General features: G+C 39.8%; 1 protein-coding gene and 2 non-coding genes across 3 annotated transcripts; 1 reads left to right on the forward strand and 2 right to left on the reverse strand.

Annotated features, from left to right (window-relative positions):
* Positions 1-10,288: 10,288 nt before the first annotated feature.
* Positions 10,289-18,276, forward strand: LOC141911227 (zinc metalloproteinase nas-4-like). Its single transcript, XM_074802208.1, has 11 exons — positions 10,289-10,334; positions 10,833-10,871; positions 11,136-11,167; positions 11,576-11,651; positions 12,735-12,879; positions 13,927-14,102; positions 14,909-15,142; positions 16,043-16,084; positions 16,338-16,469; positions 17,385-17,638; positions 17,996-18,276. The coding sequence occupies exons 1-11, from the start codon at positions 10,289-10,291 to the stop codon at positions 18,074-18,076; spliced, it is 1,257 nt and encodes a 418-aa protein (XP_074658309.1). The 3' UTR covers positions 18,077-18,276.
* Trnae-uuc (transfer RNA glutamic acid (anticodon UUC)) lies at positions 10,992-11,063 on the reverse strand. Its single transcript has one exon. It is a non-coding gene; the product is annotated as a tRNA-Glu (tRNA).
* On the reverse strand, positions 17,180-17,251 carry Trnae-uuc (transfer RNA glutamic acid (anticodon UUC)). Its single transcript has one exon. It is a non-coding gene; the product is annotated as a tRNA-Glu (tRNA).
* Positions 18,277-23,072: the final 4,796 nt, after the last annotated feature.

The raw sequence follows: 23,072 nt of genomic DNA on the forward strand, positions 1-23,072 counted from the left end.
TTTCTTTAGAAATTGACACATTGAAAACTGATTGTGACTTTCTTGCCAAATCATCGAAAACTAATCGTGATTTGGAAGCGAAATCATTCTAAGCTGATTGTCACTTCGCGATCAAGTTGACTGGAGCGAACTTTTCAGGAGAATTTATCCGCGAATAAATGGAAAGCGATAAAAGGCGTGTGACCCGCGAATTCCGGGACGCCATCAAACGTAACGACCTCGGCGTCGTCAAGAAAACGCGCGACGAATTCTTCAAACTCGAGCGAGGATCGGATTTGATCGATTCGGATCTAACCGTAAATCTAACCGACGATTCTAGCGTCGTCGTTCCCGAACGGCGCTACCCGGACGAGATAGCCGACAAGTCGGTGGTTTCGAACCCGCTGTTTCTGGCTTGTATTTTCTGCAGCGCGGATGTCGTCTGGTATCTCATCGCCGAGGGAGCAGACGTGCTGGTCAAGGACGTTAACGGTAACAACGTCGTTCACGCGCTGGTCTCGGCGGCGGCCGCGTGCCCGCGTCTCGAGTCAAAACTCGTCGAAATCTACCGTCTCGTAAACCGCCAAATATCGCCGAATATGGCAGTTCTACTGACGGACGAGAATAAACTAGAACTTCGACCGTTAGAGTTCGCCGCCCGCGTGGGGGCGTTCGGTTTGTTTTCGGTTATTTTGAACACGGAGGGCGTCTACCGCACGATGACCGCCGATCACGGCATGAAGGTCGTATACTCGTACGATCTCGGGGTTTACGATGCGGACGGCGATCGTTACGATAAATCGCCGCACTGGTTTATCGTCTTGAACGACGCCGATTCGGTGCTGGAGAAGATGCACGCCAGCGCCTGTTTGAAGAACCCGTCGATCGAGGCCTGGTCGAAGCTGATTTGGGCTAGGAGTAAATACGTGCACTGTCTGGGAAGCGCTTTTAGATTGTGTATTTTCATGCTGTTCATGTTGATGCCGCACGTCAGGTTTTACGAATATCAGGAACACATTTCAGCGGATCTCAACAACACAGGTAAACAAGAAAACTAACTTGAAAGTTTAGACGCATTTATAAATAACACATAATGCGTTATATTGTCGACAATGAAAAACGTGATATAAAGTAAGCTAGTATTTAGGATCAATAAAGTAATTTTGGATTTTAAAAAAAATCGATTATCGAATTGACCGGTAACCAGTCCAGTAGCGATACATTGATGACGTTATACAGCTTCTACTGGCGCGCTGGAGGTCATCTCTTCCTCGTTGGCGTACCGTAGCTATTGCAGAATAGAATGGAATAAGTATTTTATTTGTCTACATTGCCGAAACGATATTATTAACAAGTTAATAGCGATAGTAAATATAGCTGCAAGGCAGCGATAACGGATTTTCTGCACAGCCTTGTTCGTATTATATATATACTAGTTTATTTTCAAGAGAAATTATAACAGATATAAATATGAATAAAGAGTCGACAAGATGTTATGATATCTAGTGAAGGATAGCCCAATAGAAAGCATGAATGCTTGTTTGGAGCATTGGGCCACCTTAAAACACACACAATCACACTTCATTCATTCCCCTCGCATACAGATTCATACAAGAAATAACATTAGATCAAAGGCGGATGGATGTCAAATGTAACAATTACAAGCAGATTACAATCAACAAATAAACTAGTTTTATGATTGATAGTTGTCTATGGTCCACTTTTTAAATCAAGATTTCGTTGAATCGATCGAAGTCGAGAGTTTGATGTGTTGGTTTAGATTTTGCCATTTGAATATTGGAATTAGGCGCGTATTCTTGTTGTTGTACCGTGTTGACCACGATAGCGCGTATGATTGACGCATCCGCATCATATAATTGAAAATGAAGGGAATTTAGAATCCTGTTCAACGGTCAACACGGTTTTATAAAAGGAAGGTCTACAAACAGTCAATCTGGCCTACTTTAAACCATGTGTGACTAGAACAGATGCTTTGACCCTGGTAAATCGACTGATAGGCCTATAGTATTTATGGATTATGAATTAGCATTTGATAAGTTACTTCATCAGCGATTACTAAACAAGCTATTAGGAAAATCATCATTGTCTAGTGTGGGCAGACATGTCACATTTTGAGGGAAAATTATTATACTTCTTTTCACGGGAGTCTAGTTCGTATTCAAAAGTTGACTATATTCGAGTTTATTGGGTCGTTGCCAATATCATTCCGCTTATGATTCCTGTCGGCGACGTCTAACTTTTTACACACAAAGATACGATGTAACTCGCCACAGTTACATTTTCGGTCATCGGTTCATCTATCCACTAATTCTGGACGATGAACAATTTGAATTTTTTTTTTCTTAAATGGCTCATAGAATTGAGTCAAAACGTCTCTTAGTTTTTCTTCGTACTATGGGTGGGTTTATCAACTAACAGTTTGCAGAGTTAGCCTATAGATAATATTGCTTCGGTCCGATCCTTTCAGGAAATGAGACAGAAATTGTTTTTCCAGATGCTATTTAGAATCAAACAGATAGTTTATCAGTAAAATCTGTTTAACTGTTTTCTAAAGGCGCCGTTTGTCGCGCAGTAGACGAAAAAATTAGCGGAAGAGTCTAAAACGCTGAGCAGAATCCCTGCTTTACGCATGACCATTAGTTCATCCACAGATAGACCGTGGAGTAGTCCGAAATGCGTTTTGAAGAAATACAGCAGACGGTCCAGCGATGCGGGAATTTCACAGATAAAAAATATAGCTACAATTATGAGAACGACTTTTAATATTTTGAGTTCGGTAGATTTTCCACCGGGCGCCGCTGCGTCCGCGTGAAATTGTTTTTTTCGATTTAGTTTTCTAGATATCATAATTCCGAACAAAGTTAAGTTGATCACGATAAGAGTAATAAAAGGTAAAAGAACAGTCATGAACATATAGGAATTAATAACGTCACGTCGTGCATTATCAAGCAAATAAACAAAAGGTGTCGGTATTGTACTCGCGCCGAAAGCGCCCATTGTATAAACACGTTCGTAACAGCGTTGCGTGCCCCTACCGGGTAAACTTAGCGGAAAGTAATACGGCCAGAAACAAACAGCGGAAGATATTGCGTTCAAAACTGAAAGACAAATGATTTGTTTTTTGTTCCAGAATCGTTTAAAATACAGCGGACTCGCGACGACCAGAAGTCTCTCGAAATTGATTACGACTACGGCCCAATTTTTTGCCATTTGAAACGTATGAAAAAGCGGCAGAACCCAAATTATAATTTCGTGTCCAAAAACCAGTCGTCGAAACGCCCGAGAACAAAGTCACTTTGTTGGAAATGTATTATGAGTATCCTAAGCGGATAAAGAAGAAACACTGAAAATACGAACAGTAAATCGAACCAGGCAAGAATGATTATAGTTTGATAGGTGTCGCGACCGATCTTTCTGAATACTAGAATAGAAACAGAGTTTAGAATCATTCCTAAAACTGAAGCCGGCAAATATCCGTACAAGTAAATCTTATAGCTGAAAACGTGATCCCATCGTTCTGCTGGTAATAGGCTCGGGTGGCAGGGTTTAAGCGTAGTCGTAGTGATTGTGGTAGAATTCATACTGATGCTTCTATAACCTGTAATCATTGACTCGCATATAACCTCTATTTATATATATATATATGTATGTATATAATTCATGCTGAAGCTTCTATAACCTGTAATCAGTGACTCGTAGTGAGTCGGTTATCAAATATATACAAGCATATATATATATATATATAAATATATATATATATATATATATATATATATATATATATATATATATATATATATATATATTTATATATATATATATATATATATATATATATATATATATATATATATATATATATATATATATATATATATATATATATATATATATATATATATATATTCCGGACTATAGTTCCGACTAGCTGACATTCGGTTTCACTTAGTTCGGTCCGAGCATTGTCTCACGGTTGGAGGATCTTTTTGCAAATCGAAGTTAGCGTTAATTATGATATCTAAACAGCTCGTAAGAGCCTATGGTTAAACCGTGTCAATTATGACCGTACCTGATTAACTATCCGAAACTCGAGAATCCTATCTTCACATCTCTCAAATCGCAACCACAATTCGCATACGTTCATTTACATATATTCAAATTTTATATCGATTTTTTTCTCTGCAGATTACTGCATGGCGAATAAGTCATACATACCGATGCCGCGACCGGTTCGAGTATGCATGCGTGCGTCCGCTTACGCGGTCAGCTTGATAGTTGTATTGAAGATACTGGCCTACGTCGCCCTCATCATCGCCGCGCTTAAACGCAGGCTCGTACTGAAATTCATCTTACGAAATACGTTCGGTCAACTTCTCCACGATTCGATTCTGGTGACGATCATGCTAGCGAACGCCGTCTACACCATGAATCGAGTGCCCTACGAGTTCAGCTGGATGTACCTGTTTTTCACGCCGGTTTTTCTCAGCAACGTCTGCGCGTTTTTTCAAATATTTCCCTCGTTCGGTTTCTACTTCATGAGCTTGCAAAAAATGTTGCAAGCTCTGGCGAAGTTTTCCTTCATATTCACGGTGGTTTTCATGATCTACTGCACGTGTCTATCGTCGTTGCTGGTGAACGCGAACGTCTGCGGATGGTCCAGCTGGAAAGTGATCTACGGCACGTTTCTGAGCATGATAAACATGGCGGACTACGCGCAAATATCGTCGGATCGCCACAAGTTGGTGTTGTTCCAGGTTTACCATATGGAAATGGTTTTCATCGTGGCCATCGTGATGTTGAACTTTCTGATAGCGATTATGACCGGCGTGCACTCGAAACACGACGAGCTGAAGGAGACGATTTCGACGGTGACGCGCATGCGCCTGAATACGATGGCGCTCGTGCACGTGGTACAGTGGCGGCGTATGCTGCGTATGAAACCGTTGAGCCTCGGTCTCGGCGATATACGAGTTGTCGTCAACGCGGCGGACGAAATGTGAACGACTCGTCGAGGAACCGGTGACAAACACTAGATGGCGCGACTAACAGTCAGTTTTGGGACATTCCGAATATAAAAACATTTGAAATGTTTTATATATATATAGATCTTGGGTAGAGAGTCTAGATAATTAAAAATCCATAGCAGCAAAAACAGTACAAATCTCATTTCTTATTTATCATAGCGAACGTTTTCGGGAGTTACATTAGCCCCTCTTCAGGCATAGCGCAAATGATTAAATTTACATATCATACTGGTATTTATATAGAATAAGACGAAGCTAATTACTAACGATTTCAAATTACTGAGTGACAAGATAATCATAATATCGTCAAACATCGTCTGCGTTTCCGGTGTCGCTGTGAGCACGTGATCTAAAACGAATCGGGTCAATGTCGTACGCGCGACAATAGAGTTTACTCTTATCTGGAGACAAACAAATAAACAACGGTTCAACGATGAAGAATGTTTGTCAGATACTCGGAGTCCCTGTTCATATACCTTAACCGGTGGGCCCAAAAGCTGTCCCAATAGTTTACGTACCCCGTGCGGTCCAAATTGTACCGCCCCAAGTCGCGTCATCGCGTCAAAAGTCGCTTTACTGATTATACAGGAATCGACCTTCAAGTCGAACCCACGAATCGAACCGATACTGGACATATTGACAATATAAGCGGCAACTTAACGATCGATAGAATTCTTAGCCACGACCTTCAAAATACAAGAAACAGAAATTACGAACGTTGATGTAAATACGTGAGAAGTGTTGTTTGTTGACTGTTTAAATATGCGAGAAGTGTTGAATCACCTGACTGTTCAAATATGTGAGAAGTAAGTGTTTGATCACGTGTTTTGATCATAAAATAGGGATTGTCCACGTTATATATTTGTTTGGCTGGTAAATTTCGTTTGATTTTTCGATTGAGTGTCCCTTACAGACCCACCACACCTGCCGGGAGCGAAACAGGGGGTTTGATTTTAAAATCGAAAATCGAAGTACAGATATAGTTGTGTGATCGGCGATCGAGTTCAAAAATTTTGTTTTGTTCAAATCGAAGTACAATTGGTAATTGGTTTCCTGAGTTACGTTAATCACTAATTTTACATTCACGTTTCATCGTGCTAGGAATGATAAAATTAGAGGATATTTAATCTAATTACCTCATACAAACATTGGAACATTATAGATGAAATATAGATTAAGTAATGTACAAGAATTTCTGAATTAAGCTAAAAGAAAAAAAAAATTTTCAAATGTAATCTTTGGATCGAAATTAATACGATTGGATCAGTTAGCGATATACATGTATGTACGTACTTTTCTGAGACGGGCTCTCTTAAGAAAATGCACGTACTAAGAGGAATCAAAAATCATGTCAAACAGTTATACAATTACAGAATCCTAATGTCATCGTCGCTATTGAATTCTAGCATTAAACGTCCGAGATTTCCGTTCTGGTGGGTACATGAGAGCTCATATTTGAATAATTTTTCTGTTGATGATACAATGCCATTGAGGTTATCTCTGGTCTAAGAACGGATCCAGATGTTTCACCACCTAAGGGCGGATAGGTTAACTGGATAGTCACCTACATCATGGCCAAATATGGAGGATCTGGGGGCACTCCCAAGAAGATTTTGAATGTCAAGGCCCTGAGATGCGATCTTTGAGTATATTCGGGTCATTTTCAATTAATGGTAGGTCAACAATTTGAAAAATAACCTCATACAATTCGTCGATTGATGGGAATAGGCTTCAAAATGAACGTATGGTTGGTCAATAAAGTAAGTACACCTCTAGATTCGGGATTAATGCCATAAGGGGGTGTGCTCACGACCGACGAGAAAGCCGGGTATTCAGCTAGTATGTATATAAAAGTGGAAAAGCACCATGGGACCGGTCTTACAGCATATTCGAATAAGCCACCCAAAAGAAACTCTGGTGGACCACGTTCTTCGACTTTTGGACTGAAGTCTTGGATGTGCATCCAGTTTTCTTTTCTATTTCGAATCACAAAAATAATTTATCAGTAAAATCTGTTTAGCTTTTTTTCTAAAGGCGCCGTTTGTCGCGCAGTAAAGGAAGAAATTTACGGAAGAATCTAAAACACTGAGCAGAATTCCTACTTTACGCATGATCATTAGCTGAGCCGTAAATAGACCGTTAGGTAATCCAAACTCTTTTCTGAAGTAACCTAGCAGACGGTCCAGTGATGCGGGAATTTCACAGATAAAAAATATAGCTACAATTATGAGAACCAATTTTAATATTTTGAGTTCGGTGGATTTTTCACCGGGCGCCGCTGCGTCCGCGCGAAATTGTTTCTTTTGTTTTAGTTTTCTAAATATCATAATTCCGAACAAAGTTATATTGATCACAATTAGAAAAATAAAAGGTGCAAGAACAGTCATGAACATATAGGAATTAGAAACAAAGCTGGATGCTCGATTACTTTTATAAATAAAAGGTGTTCGAATTATTTCCGCTCCAAAAGGTCCCATTGTAAACAAACCTTCAAAACAGCGTCGCGTAGCCCTTCCGGGTAAACGTTTTGGAAAATAATACGGCCAGAAACAAACGGCGGAAGAAATTGCGTTCAAAACCGAGAAAAAGATGATTTGTTTTTTGTTCCAGAATCGTTTGAAATACAGCGGACTCGCGACAACCAGAAGTCTCTCGAAATTGATTATAACTACGGCCCAATTTCTGGACATGTGGAACGTATGAAACAGCGGTAGAACCCAAATTATAATTTCGTGTCCAAAAAACCAATCATCGTAATGGCCAAAGAACACAGCATCTATTTGACCAGAGATAATTATTATCCGAAGTGGATACAGAAGAAACACTGAAAATACGAACAGTAAATCAAACCAGGCGAGAACTATGATAGTTTGATAAATAGCGCGACCGATCTTTCTGAATACTAGAATGGAAACGAAGTTTAGAAACATTCCGAAAACTGATGCCGGCAAATATCCGTACAAGTACAGATTATAGCTGAAAACGTGTGTCCATTGTTCTGGTGGAAATCGGCTGGCGAGGCAGCGCTCAATTTTAGTCGTGGAGATTGTGGTAGAATTCATGTTGAAACTCAAAGAGACCCGTAATCAGTTGCTCTGCAGTTCTGCAGTAACACAACCTCTCTCTCTCTCTCTCTCTTTCTTGCTCTCTCTCTATATCTGACACCCTATTATCAATGATGAAGCTGTGCAATAAAATAACACCCATCGTTCTCCGCGTCTCTCATCCCAACCCCTATCATCAAACATATACATATATATATATATATATATATATATATATATATATATATATATATATATATATATATATATATATATATATATATATATATATATATATATTTATATATATATTCGGTGGAAGGCAATCAAACCCTGGCAAGCGAGGATGGAGAAAACGTACCTATAGCCCAATACGGGTAAATCGGAGAAAATGCCACGTTTCATTACACCGCGCGATAGTATATATCGCGTATAGTATATATCTATCGCGCGGTGTAATGAAACGTGGCATTTTCTCCGATTTACCCGGATATATATATATATATATATATATATATATATATATATATATATATATATATATATATATATATATATATATATATATATATATATATATATATATATATATATATATATATATAACCCAGAATTGACAAAATTTATTCATAACGGTTTAGATAGTATAGATCGCTGGTGTTGTATGTTAGTAAATAGTACATTTGTATAACCTTGTAAATAACCTTGTTAAAAGTCTTTATTTTTCTCCTTTTCGATTGTAAGCAAAATTATTGTTCCCTACATATATACCATTACTATCAAAATGGTAGGAAAATAAATTAATTTATCCATCTTTACATTTAGGGAAAATCATTTTTGCCTACCGTCAGTTTACGTTCAGTCAACCTTAACCAGACAATGGATCAAATTAACTGCTCGGTGTTTGGTAAAGTTAAACTTCAAGCAAAAAAGAATAAATTATCCGATTTCATTTGAATGAAATGTAGAAGGAATTAAAGCGCGGAAGACCAAGTAACTACTAGCGACACCCGCTGGATCCTCACTTGCCACAAGTGGAATTTTCTTGCCGCAGTAGTTGATGTCCTACTGCACACTAGCGACACCTGGTGGATCCTCACTTTCCACAAGTGGAATCCTCTATTGTCGCAGTAGTTGATGTCCTACTGCACACTAGCGACACCTGGTGGATCCTCACTTTCCACAAGTGGAATCCTCTATTGTCACAGTAGTTGATGTCCTACTGCACACTAGCGACACGTGGTGGATCCTCACTTGCCACAGGTGGAATTTTCTTGCCGCAGTAGTTGATGTCAACTGTTAATAGATCGACGTTGTTCGTGTTTGGCGTCGCTAAATCTAAAACAAATTCGAATCTGTGGTTTCGTTGTTTTCGTCGAAATGTAAATAATGTATTGTCAAGATATGCGCAGCTGCAGATAACACAGTCAGATGAGATCGTGATATGTCAGCATGGTTATGATTTCATAGATCTCTTTTATCCTACTATTTATTCTATTGATTGATTTGAATTCTTCGTCGACATAGTTGTAGGGTGTCCCGAGTGAAGGGGCGTAGCCTCCATGTACCACTGTCCCACAAATTTTTGGCCAAGATCATTATTTTGTTCCTTTAGTTCAAATACATAAACTAGCTGGACGGGTTTCCGAGTGCATTTAAAAGTGATATCGAAATAATAAAGTGACCTTGGCCTTGGGCAAAATGTCTCTCAAATTACAGTTATTTCCGAAATCTCGATGTATTAAATTAGGCGGCCAACATAATTAACCCCAGTCAGTCGCTTGCCTGTTCAGGTTAGTTGGAAGATTGGTTGAATGAACCGGAATCGACATTTTACAATTATGCACTTCGATATGTACTTCGATTTAAACAAAAAGAATTTGTAAATTCGACCGCCGATGCTATTTCTATTGTATCTGTGCTTCAATTTCCAATTTCAAAATCAACCCCCCTCCCTCCTCCCTCCCCCATTTGTTTCGTTCCCGGCACATGTCGATGGTCTGTAAGGGACACCGAATAAAAACAGAAAAGAATCAAAATCTATCAATTAAATAAATAACATGTTCAATCCCTATTTTTAGGTAGAAAAATACGAATAAATTTTCGTGGCTGCTACTTTTAAAATCCTGACTTGGTAACCAGTTGGGAACGTGACATCTGGTTTGTTTTTTTAAACAGAATAAATAGTTCAATAAATGTCTATATACTATCATTGCGAACATGTTCGGCATATTCTGGATTTTAGCAGTTTTCCGCTGCATTGGAGGTAAAATGTAATGAATATCGCCTCTTTTTACCAATTCATTTTTGATGAAATCAATATTACCAATTTGACATTGGATTCAGTTTTCAAGGCGTAAAAGCCAAAATACCACAATCTATCAGCCATCATCACACGTGGATTGTCGATGTTTTTTGGGAACAATTGAAGTGTTGTGACATAATCAACTTTTCAATTCTTGATTATCTCTACTATTTTTCAATTGCGGAATCTTGCTTTGTTTATTACTGATTTACGCGTTTGAATAACTGTGGTAAATATTGATGACAAATTCAAAAATTCGTTCCAACATAACTTTAAAAACTTATCTTAAGTCTGTGAGCTATTTAAACTATGTTCAACTTATTTGTGGGACTGGGCCCTGTTTGAATCATGAAATGAGCGTTCATTTTATTTTGGAGTAATCTATAAGACGAATAAGACTATAGCTCCAAAGACGATTTCTTCAAAATTTCATCAATAGCATTCAATCTATGTTTACAGCGTTCAAGATTCCTTACGAGGATCCGCTTTATAAAGATGGTAAGTTCATTTTGTACGATTCATATACGGAAATGAAAAAGATTCCTTTCCATTAATTGAACAGACTTTAATTAATTGCATGTGTAAAAAGGTAGCAAAAACATTAAACCAAAAAGTAAGTTCCCACACCGGGAATCGAACCCGGGCCGCCTGGGTGAAAACCAGGAATCCTAACCACTAGACCATATGGGAATCTAGTCACCAACGGCCACACATGTTCTTAAGTCTTTGTTGTTATTAAGTGATGTCTATTTGATTTTCAAGGGTATTTCGAAGGAGATATCGTATTAGATGACGTAAGTTCGGAATAAAAGCAATTCGTTTACTTATCAATAGAGGACTTAGATTAGATTTAAACAATCCCATTTAAGTTTAAATGTTTTATGTGAATCTTTCGTTGGCCGAAGTAAAACTGACCAATAGGAGATAACAATGCTCTAGAAATATAGAAGTAAACGGTTAGTCCGATTGGTCAATGCGTGTACAGTACAACTTGATCACATCTGATCAAATCGAATATATTGCTTTCGCACTGACAACCTATCGATAGGTCTATATCCGATTTATGAAAAATTTTTTAGAATTACTTGATTTCCAATTATATTCAAATAATCTGTTGAAATCACTAGGAGGACGATTAAATGAAATTCGGCTGAAATCTTTAATCTTGTTTTTTTGTTCGTTCTGGATGTTTATATTTGTAGTACCGCACAGCTCATGCTGATAAATCGAAGAAATGGGCCGATAATACATTCTACTACGAGTTCGACGAATCTTTAGGTAATCGGTTAATCAAACTGACTTGTTGATAGTTTTTATATACAAGAATACCACAATAATGAAGAAAAACAGTCATCTTCCGGAATACTGAATTCCTTGAGCTAGTAGTTTATTCAACGCTTCGACTATATCCTAATAGTCATCTTCAGGAATACTGTATTCCTTGAGCTAGTGTAGTTTATTCAACGTTTCGACTATATCCTAATAGTCATCTTCAGGAATACTGTATTCATTGAGCGAGTGTAGTTTATTCAACGTTTCGACTTTATCCTAATAGTCATCTTCAGGAATACTGTATTCCGTGCGCTAGTAGTTTATTCAACGTTTCGACTTTATCCTAATAGTTATCTTCAGGAATACTGTATTCCTTGAGCTAGTAGTTTATTCAACGTTTCGACTATATCCTAATAGTCATCTTCGTGAATACTGTATTCCTTGAGCGAGTAGTTTATTCAACGTTTCGACTTTATCCTAATAGTCATCTTCGGGAATACTGTATTCCTTGAGCTAGTAGCTTATTCAGCGTTTCGACTATATCCTTATAGTGATCTTCAGGAATACTGTATTCCTTGAGCGAGTAGTTTATTCAACGTTTAGACTTTATCCTAATAGTCATCTTCGGGAATACTGTATTCCTTGAGCTAGTAGCTTATTCAGCGTTTCGACTATATCCTTATAGTGATCTTCAGGAATACTGTATTCCTTGAGCTAGTGTAGTTTATTCAACGCTTCGACTATATCCTAAAAGTCATCTTCAGGAATACTGTATTCTTTGAGCTAGTGTAGTTTATTCAACGTTTAGACTATATCCTAATAGTCATCTTCAGCAATACTGTACACATAATCCTGAAGATGACTATTAGAATATAGTCGAAACATCGACTAAACTACTACATGTAGCTCAAGGAAAGATTTTCGGACTTTATTTCCTTCATTGTTGCGGGATTCTTTTATATTATTCTCACAACACGGATACAGTAACTTATCAATGATAAGTGATGACGAAGAGATAATTTCATATGAAAAAAATATCAAAACGACAATTAGAAAACGCGAAATTTCGAAATTTCTTTTTCCGTCAAGCTTATTCCCGGAAATTGGTCGAGGCAACTCTCGTCAAGTTTGCGGAACGGATCAACTCTGCCGGCCATTGTCTGACGTTCAAGAAGGTAGATCCCAATCAAAGGAAGAAGCCCCACAACAGAGCCCTCTATTACAGGGGTTACGGGTAAGAATATTCTACGAAGAATCGCTTCGTTTTCTTGAAGTTGGCGTTAACTCAAGGCGGTCCCATCACCTCATGGAGGTGATGGGACAAGGCATGACCCATCCTCGCTTGCCAGGAGTCCGGTATCGCTCCCAAACTCGCTTCCACCAGCCCCCTGGCCTCACGACGCGCGATTTCATTACTGGCGCTTTTGCGCATGACGTCATATATCAACACGCGACAATACTTCCGCGTTCGCTACGTGTTCGCTGATTGGTCCATTTACCGGGAAATTCCATAGATGCCTAATGTCGTTTGTAACAAGCGCTGTGATTGGCCCGACCGGATTCTGGTCGGCTAGTAACGACTCCAACGACTCGTGAGGTCAAGGGGTTCGGGGAACGGCTTTAGCGTAGTTGGTTCGAATCCCTTGACGGGTGAAGATGGGCACGACGCGTGGTTCGGTATTTTAGACGGGGTCCAGTTATGAGCGCAAATGCCTCTCAAATCTCTCAAGCAAATGATTGTTAGATCGGCTTAGAGTAATCTTAAATCTTAAATCTGAAGGTTATCTTTAATCTAAAACATGGCGGTACAATTTACCTCGAGGTCAACTCAACGATAAGTCAATTTAGTTAAGTACGAATGGTTGAATAGTTAATCCAGTCAAACAGAACTGGTACCCCGGGTGACGGGCAATAAAGCGACCAAGGGAAATGGAAAGGGTGGTGCATCAAGGCAAATAACTTTCTTTTTGAAATATCAACACCGTCAGTATTGTAAACAGTTGAGACAATTCCTAGTTTTGATGAATATCTAAGAGATCCACAATATCAATCTAAAAAAAACTGTTATTGTTTTTTTCATTCGTTTCGGGCGGAATCCATCGATATTGTCAAATAATCTCCGATAAGATGGGCGGAAGGATTCTGCCCGAAACGTGAGAAAAAAAAACCAACAACAACGAGCCATCAGTTGCTCAAAGATTATCATGTCAACTATATCCATTGGTTAAATCTATAACCAACTTTTGAGCAACTGACCCCAATATGTTTTCAATATTTGCAGATGTAGTTCAAACGTTGGCAGCAATAACGGTTTACAGCGAGTATCGATCGGTCGTGGGTGCGATACAAGCGGTACTATCGTACACGAAACGATGCACGCTTTAGGATTCTGGCACGAACAGTCGCGTATGGATCGAGACGACTATATAACAATACATTGGGAAAATATGAAAACAGGTGACTATTCAGCGAAGAGTCTCGGTTCCGACGTTTCTTTCAGGAGATGAGCGGAACTATGGATCCCGGGTTAGAGTCACGCGGCTTGCCAGGTATCGGCCGCCTTACCGCTCGGTTCATACTTTAGATTTATGATGAATAAATTGAAAGTGAAATTGAAATTGAAAGTTGCAATGGGATACCGGTAACACCAGATCGCGAAACAAAACACTGGCTTATTCGTAGTGAAAATCGGTTCATTTTCGATGCAATTTGAACGCCATTTTTAGCCTTCCAAAACCGAAGATTATCAAACGAATCATTGGATAGTCCCTTTCTCACTCAGTGGCTTGTATTGATTTCACTGAAAATTGATTTACAAATCAAAAAAGTTGACTCGAATTTAATTGAAATGTAGAAGAAATTGGAGCGCGGTAACGCAGTACCACTAGCGATCCTGGCGGATTATCGCCGAATCCACGCTTCCCAGAGTAGCCTCGCCGGTATCCCATTCTAGAGAGAATTAGATTGAACATCTTCTTAAAGTGAAAATCAAATATCTCTTGTATCCTATCGAGATATATTCATATTTTCATCCTATGTTCAGCATTCCAACAAGAGGTCAACTCAATGTTCTCAACAAAATAGAAAACAGGGACAATCCCTGTTTTCAGATTTTAAAAAAAAGATACCGCCGCTTAGAGGATACTGGAGTACTCACAAAATCAAACCTTGCGTGACTATGTCCACTAGGAGTCATCTACGTAACATAAACGAAATGTAAATCTATAATGAGACTGAATAAAGAAATTTCCTGGTTCTTTCAGGATCGTTCGGCCAGTTTCAGAAATACGGCCCGGATAAGATCGACCATCTCGGGATCCCGTACGACCTCGACTCGGTGATGCACTACAACGAATACGCCTATTCGATGAACGGCAGAAAAACGATCGAGTCGAAAAAACCGCTGAAAAAATGGCAGTTTATCGGGCAGAGGATCGCGGCCAGCGAGTTGGATCTGAAACGGATTCGCGTACTGTACGGGTGCGACCCGAGACCCGGTAAGTGTTAGGGAATCACCGTCCTCATTGGCGTCCTCGATTGCCAGGGTTTGATTGTCTCTCGCCGAAGCGTACGCCAACACATAGACCCCAAAAATTCCGTCATTGGTCTTATTACATTGTCCAAGATTTCTCGGGTGGACTGGTTGCCGTTCAGCACCCAGTCTATGTTTTTGCCCATTTTGATTTTAAAGTCACTAATACCCCAAGACTAGTCTAAGCTTATCATGATTCTGGTCATTCAACATAAGACCAGGCAAAGCTCATTTTGGTTCTATAACCAATCAAACAACTTAAGACCAGTCTAAGCTCATTTTGGATCTATAGCCAATCAAACAACTTAAGACCAGTCTAAGCTCATTTTGGTTCTATAACCAATCAAACAACTTAAGACCAGTCTGAGCTCATTTTGGTTCTATAGCCAATCAAACAACTTAAGACCAGTCTAAGCTCATTTTAGTTCTATAACCAATCAAACAACTTAAGACCAGTCTGAGCTCATTTTGGTTCTATAGCCAATCAAACAACTTAAGACCAGTCTAAGCTCATTTTGGTTCTATAACCAATCTAACAACTTAAGACCAGTCTAAGCTCATTTTGGTTCTATAACCAATCAAACAACTTAAGACCAGTCTGAGCTCATTTTGGTTCTATAGCCAATCTAACAACTTAAGACCAGTCTAAGCTCATTTTGGTTCTACAACCAATCTAACAACTCAAGACCAGTTTTATGCCCAATCTAACAACTTGAGACCAGTCTTAAGATCTACTTCTGGAATCAAAGTCAGCGCTCGTTTCGTAAATGCATCCCACTCATAGTTAGGTAGACGACTGACTATAAGTGGGCCACCGGCCACCGGGCTCTTTGAGCGTCTGAAATTATTTAACCTAATATTTCAGCTGAAGCGATCACCACTACTACAACTTTGCCACCAGTCTCAGGTCAGAACATAATTTCTAAAAAAATTGTTATGATTTAAAACTTCTCAAATCAGCCTAAGCTAAATAACGTATGTAATTTCTCAGCATAAAAAAACTTAAAGAAAATATGAATTTTTAAACTTCGTCAAATTGGCCACAAACTACAGAACAAAGCAGATATTGTGGTGTTTTCTTCAATTTCATACATTCGCTTTGTCTATGAAAACGAATAACGGCGCTTTATCCCGTGATATTTCTGATTTTACCGGTGTAGGTCCCGGGTTTAGTTGGAGCTGTAATTTCGAGGACGACTGGTGCGGAGTCACCCGTTCTAGAGAGGATACTTTAACTTGGACGCGACGTAAGGGCGTTTCCGATCTTAAAGATGGACCTGATAATCCTAGAGGTAAGAAGATCAATCGAAACCGCATTTTCGAGATGGCTTTTTAAAAGTCGGCCATGGTTTGCATATCAATGTTGCGCCTAACTTATAGGAAAGGTTCCTAGAGAAAATGATAATTGCAGGGCCGTACCTAGCATTTGAATTTTATAAGATATAACACTAATATTTGCAAAAAGGGCACTTTTCGGAAATATCTGGGGAACGCTACCTGCTAAATGCGGCCCTGAATTGGTGAGTTTGGTTAGTTCGTTAACACAGCATGAGCACCAGGTCCTATAGTGGATCATCTTCACCCGTCAAGGGATTCGAACCCACTACGCTAAAGCTGTTCCCCGAACCCCTTGACCTCACGAGTCGTTGGAGTCGTTACTAGCCGACCAGAATCCGGTCGTACCAAACCGTCAGTAGACTTCTGTTGGTTTTCCCGTTAAATTGACCAATCAGCGAACGTTTTACCGAACAAGGAAGTGTTTCGCAAATCGATATATGACGTCACGCGCGACAGCGCCAGTAATGAAATCACGCTTCGTGAGGCCAGGGGCTGGTGGAAGCGAGTTCGGGAGTGATACCGGACCCCTGGCAAGCGAGGATGATAGTGGATGAGTAATGGGAAGGGAGCTTTTTTAAATAACACGGTCAAATTAAAACAGATACTTTCAAGCAAGATAGCAATTGACCAATACACATTTGGTGTCGCGCGGCAAAAATAATCGTTCCCACACCGGGAATCGAACCCGGGCCGCCTGGGTGAAAGCCAGGAATCCTAACCACTAGACCATATGGGAATCATGGCTACAATACAGCGCACGTGGTTCTTATTGCATATTCGATATTTCAAATAATCTTTCCTAACGATAACCCGTTATGTCTGGAAAAGCAAACTACTTGCGATTAGTAAACACGCAAGATACGTTTCAGAATCGTACGCCCAGGTGTCGCTAGTGAACGCGGATAAACAGGTAAAACTAGGTCGTCTGTACAGCCCGACGATCCCAGCCGACCCCCGGGGATACAAGATCGAATTCACCGGCTACGCTACAGGTCAGAAATCTCGTATCTACATCACGGCGACCGGAACCGAAGTCTCTAAAGTTCTCCGCAACGACGAAAGGACGAACGCGGGTTGGTTCAGCTTTAACCTACCCCTAGAACGACCGGCTAGCGATTTTAAGGTTCGTTCTACCCGTAATCTAAAATTTCTGGTTGGTTTCATGTTAAACCACGGTCTTTTTTACGCAAAATTTAAGGATTTTGTAACAAGTCAATTCTTTTAAAGTCAAATGCGTTCTTAATTTCAATCAGTTACATTATCATTCATGTAATTAACCAATCAGCGCTCCTTATATTGAAGTCGTACTCTTATTGGCTAGTTAATTGAAATACCACTGCGCAAGACCAATCAGAGTGATTTTTATTTACAGCGCCACCTAGTTTGTCATTTTTGGCCCATTGCCTAATTTTGTGACGTTTTATGCCTCCGAAATTCATTTGTTCATTTAATACGATAATCGATCTACCTTTTTTTCCAGTTGAAATTCGCCGTTATTGCTGAAGAGGGCGCTGCCGGCGTTTTCGCTCTGTTTCATGTCAAAGTCACGGCGCTTCGATAGACCGCGCGTATCAATCGAAACACGCTTTTAGCTTTCTTTATAAACTTTCACCAGAAAAATCAAAACTACAAGACCCAATTCCACAGTTCTGAGCGGAGATACGTGGTTGTCGATTCGAAGAGCTAAAACTCAACAATATTGAGACGAACTTAACCACGCGGATACTGTGGAATTGAATTCAAATCTATTGTCTTGGATGTTCATGCGACATTTGTCAAAAACTGAAATAAAATACCATTCGACGTGTTACATGTTTCTTTTAGTTTATATATATATATATATATATATATATATATATATATATATATATATATATATATATATATATATATATATATATATATATATACACTATATATATATATATATATATATATACACTATCGCGCGGTGTAATGAAACGTGGCATTTTCTCCGATTTACCCGTATTGGGCTATAGGTACGTTTTCTCCATCCTCGCTTGCCAGGGTTTGATTGCCTTCCACCGAAGCTCACCGCAAACATACCCCGTCTTATGCTAAGCTATGGTGTATATGTTCTACAGGGTCCGTACGACTCCCTGATTCCTTGAAAACTTCTTCTAAACCAAAAATGTTTTTCAAGTCCCTGAATTTGCCAATGGGCGAAATGATTGGCAAAATGCCCAAAAGTCATTGAAAACTCCTTGAATTTACAGAAATTTGAAAATTTTTAGGTTTCAGGCCTAGATAGTAGTCATAGGCCTAATACACACAGGTTCCCCAAAATTAAATGTTTTAGGCGAAATTACTGAATTAGGAACCGAGTTTAGTAAGTGTAAAGGATTATATTTGCTTACTGAAACACCGAATTAACGGTTTACAGAGATAAACAGTTACCGATTTAGGAGGTGTCTACAGTAATTGAGATATAAAAGTGATGCAGACGCTTCCTCGAAATTTGAAATTTTCTCCTTGACAAGTCGTTGAATTCTGGAATGACTTATCTGTAGGGACACTGTAACTATGCAAATCAAAGCAGCATATTTGACACGTCATAAACCTTTATTTTTGCCATTTGAAACATGAAGAGCCGGTATTTAAAGCAATACCGATCGTCTTAACTATAAAACAGTTATTGTGATTGATCAGCGGCGCCTAACATGCAAAGGACACAGTGATAAAATCGGACATAAATTTGAATATGATTTTTATTACCTTGTATTCTATTTAATTAGCAATCGGTTTTACCGATTTCCCTGAGTAGAATCATAAGCGCAATTATTGTTTAAGGCCCGTTTGAGGATTATAGTCGGTTGAGTTTGAAATTGATTCATTTCTAACGGCTTTACCCTACGAGTCCATATTTGAACCGAAATCTGTGAAGCAGGGTATAACCAGCAGTGGCGGATCCAGGATGGGCACGCATTTACTAGAGCACAAATAAATGAAAAGGCATATATACCAAAAAGGGCAAAATAAGTCTAAGGGTCTAGAAAATATTCTGAATTTCCATTGCATTTTTCAAATAATTTCTAGGCACTTGAGAGGGAAGCTAAATTACGTACTGAGGACTGCTGTGTCATTAGTTGCGGGTAGAAAAAATGCCCCGATTTTCAAAAGGGCATGGGGATAATTACGACAGGAGTCCGCGTGCTCCTTGCGCTCCAGTCTAGATCCGCCCCTGACGAGTGTCTTATAACCCAGCGGTAGACTCCCACCCACCCCTTCTGCCCAATTCTGTAGGTCCCACGAGATCTGAAGCTCCGAACCTTAAAAATTAGCAAGGAAACTATTCTCCAAGATTGTATCAGTTACACTTACAGACAAATAGTACTTTGAAGGTTACCTAGATTCATTCGCAGTACTTTTATATTTCACTTGAATATCTATATCGCCATATGCACTAAAGTGGAACCTCGTTATAACGAACTCGGATACAACGATTCATCGGATATGACAAATATGAAATTGAGTGCCGAGTAAGATCAAAATCAATTTCATACTGGATATAACGAACTAACGGTTATAACGTACTCGAAACGTTTGAGAGTCCGTGGTTATAACGAACAGACTTTCTAGGCCCGTGAAGTTCGTTGTAACGAGGCTCCACTGAAGTAGCGAATGCTCGTACCCTAAATATATCTACAGTTAACCCTCAAAGTCTATCTTTACATGTTCACACCAGCGTCGGGTATCGAAGTTAAAGCTTACAAAGCGGTTCAGTTTGAATCGTTGCCGACATTGTAAACACGTACTAGTCACCAGTACAGCAACTAGACCAAAAATACGAGTCTTTTTCGCGACAGGTTAACAAGACAGGTTAACAAGACTTCATCACAGCTGCCTCTCTGCTAGATTGGACTAATCTTTCAATCGCATATAACCGTCCGATCAACGGGTACGCCTTCCATTTCAATCGAATATCTCCACGTATCCAAAATCAGTTTACCCACCTTAAGAGTTTCGGTCATAATTCCGGCGCTACATGTTCTATTAACGAACGCGAAGTGCTCGTGTAAAGCGGGACAATCGACGTTCATCACAATCGCGTACCGCCACGTTCTGTGCGACAAGTGCAGTGACGTGCATTTCTTCTCGATATCCCCGTAACGATCGAGGATTACCTTTTTCCACCGACGAGGCGCCGGCAACATCATTCCCATGAACGGAACTTTTATCAACGGGAAAATATCCACGTAGTCCCTTCGCACCCAAGGTTGGTAAGTACTGTCCTGCATGTAGACTCCTTTGTCGGCGTACGGCCAAATATCGACGAACGGCCACGATCCTTGCGGCGAGAACGACAACTTCCACGGACGTTTGTACGGCTGGAGTAAGGACATGTTTCTGACTTGCGGGTGTTTGTCGTCGAAAACTTTCTTTATCTTCGCCAAGTCCGTTTCTGGCACCTGGACGTCGAAATCGTCGTCCCAGGGCACCGGCCCGTGGTGGCGATAGGCGCCGATCAGCGTCCCGGAGAACAGGAAGTACGTCACGCCGAGTCTGCGCATCAACGCATCGAACTGTTTAACGAGTAATCTGTATTTGGCCTTCTCTTCCGGTTTCAGTTTTGTTTCGACGAACCTCTTATTGATATCGGCCGACAGAACACTGGACACTGGTTTTATCGGGTTAGCGTCGCCGCGGTGATATTCGTAATAACTGTTCACCGGTCTCGGTGTCGAAGTCGTCTGCGGTGCCGACGAGGCGGCGGCGCGCGGGGCTAAACCCATCCGTTCGCGGCCGTGCAATATCGCAAAAACGACGAACGAAGTCGTTACGATAACGGCGGCAGAAACTCCGAATAAAAACATGCAATATCTCGCCGACGAAACCATCTCGTCGCCGCGCGCAGGTTCAGGCTATCCACTGACTGATCTGAACGCAATCTGTTTAACTACTGCCCTGCGTGTCCCGCTGCGGTTTCCAGATTTCTGGACGAAATCGATTATAACTATTACCGTCACATGTTTGCGTCCAATGACCGAAATGTGGAAAATGGACATTTTTGTGATCAAAAATTTCATATTTTGTACATTCTCGTTTATCTCTTTAGGACATGTGATTTGTTGTGAAAATGAAATTATAATAATGATAATAATAATAATAATAATTATTATTATTATTATTATTATCATTTATTATTACTATTATTATTAAAATACGCGACCAACGTCAAAATGATTGATGCGGACATTGAACTTTATCTAATTCATTACGTTTTTATCATTATCATTACTATTATTATTATTATCATTATCATTATTACGTTTTCTATAAGAAATATGTCAATTTCCAATAATTATCCGGATTAATTAAAAGTCATTTTCTTGTATGTTAATGAACAAATAGACCGCAAATAAGGTCCTGATTAGAACAAAACCCGGATTAAGCCGATCCGGATTAAGCAGGTTTGACTGTACTTTTAAAAATGTATGCCAATCACTGAACATAGATTAATTGTATATTTGGTGGGTCCTCGGATTCGGGGGCCAGTTGCACAGTCGTGGTCTTAAATCTTAAGGCCGGTCTATAGTTGTTAGATTGGCTATAGAACTAAGTATGTCTTACACTGGTCTTAAGTCTAAGCCATGACTACGCAACCGGCCCCGGGAGCGTAAAAATCCATTTCAAAGTTTATTGCTTATGACGTTCAACGCTGAGGGCTTTTCACGACACATGGCCGGATTGCAAGAGTAACGATTTCCCGTTTAAACGTTTCAACGAAAACTAGAACCATTTTCACAGTCGCGGCGCTTAGAGTGAATTAAGGTCAGCCTGTCCAAGGCCAACTTAGACCTATAGCCAAAACTACAAATTGAGACCACAAGTTGTTTCAATATATGCGGAAACCAATTTCGGACTCAGAGTCACAACTGGGCTCTGGGCCCGTATCCAGCAATGGACTCTAAACCGTAAGTCAATGGTTTAGCCTTTTGACGCGTGGCGTTTTGAGACATCGCTCAGTGACACTGCTGTTGCCGCGAGTTTTTCTGGCCATAATCCTCGGCTTCGAATTCGAACTTGACCACGGGTCTTTTTACCTGTATTTCATAAGCTCCTAATTGGATAACAAGATCATCAAAATGCCAATATCTATAAATATGCGTGAATTTTTCTTCGATCGCCACTTTTGTCGAACAGATTTCGGACGCACTTCGAGAGTACATTGATCGGGTAACGTTGCCTAACCGAGTGCAAATATACAGCAATACAAAGTACACGTCAATATATCAAAATCGGCTATAGGCCTAAACAAAATGTTTGTCCAGCTGCCGAGTTTGCAACCGGCGTCATATAGAGAGTTATTAAGCTGTTAACAATTATAAAATGCACCAGCTGCCTCAGATTACAATACATGTACATTTATATTGACGGATATATTCCCTGCCCTTTGATTTTCGAAATTAGTTGTATTTTTTACTAGCCGGAACTTGAAAGCTGAATTCGTTTTACAACCGATCAGTCATAATATTCTTATTGACCAAGAACCTCTCAGTGTCTCGCTGCCGTAGTGGGGGGTGGGGGCAGTAACT

Source organism: Tubulanus polymorphus, chromosome 9 (assembly GCF_964204645.1).
Source record: "Tubulanus polymorphus chromosome 9, tnTubPoly1.2, whole genome shotgun sequence".
Lineage (NCBI taxonomy): Eukaryota > Metazoa > Nemertea > Palaeonemertea > Tubulaniformes > Tubulanidae > Tubulanus > Tubulanus polymorphus.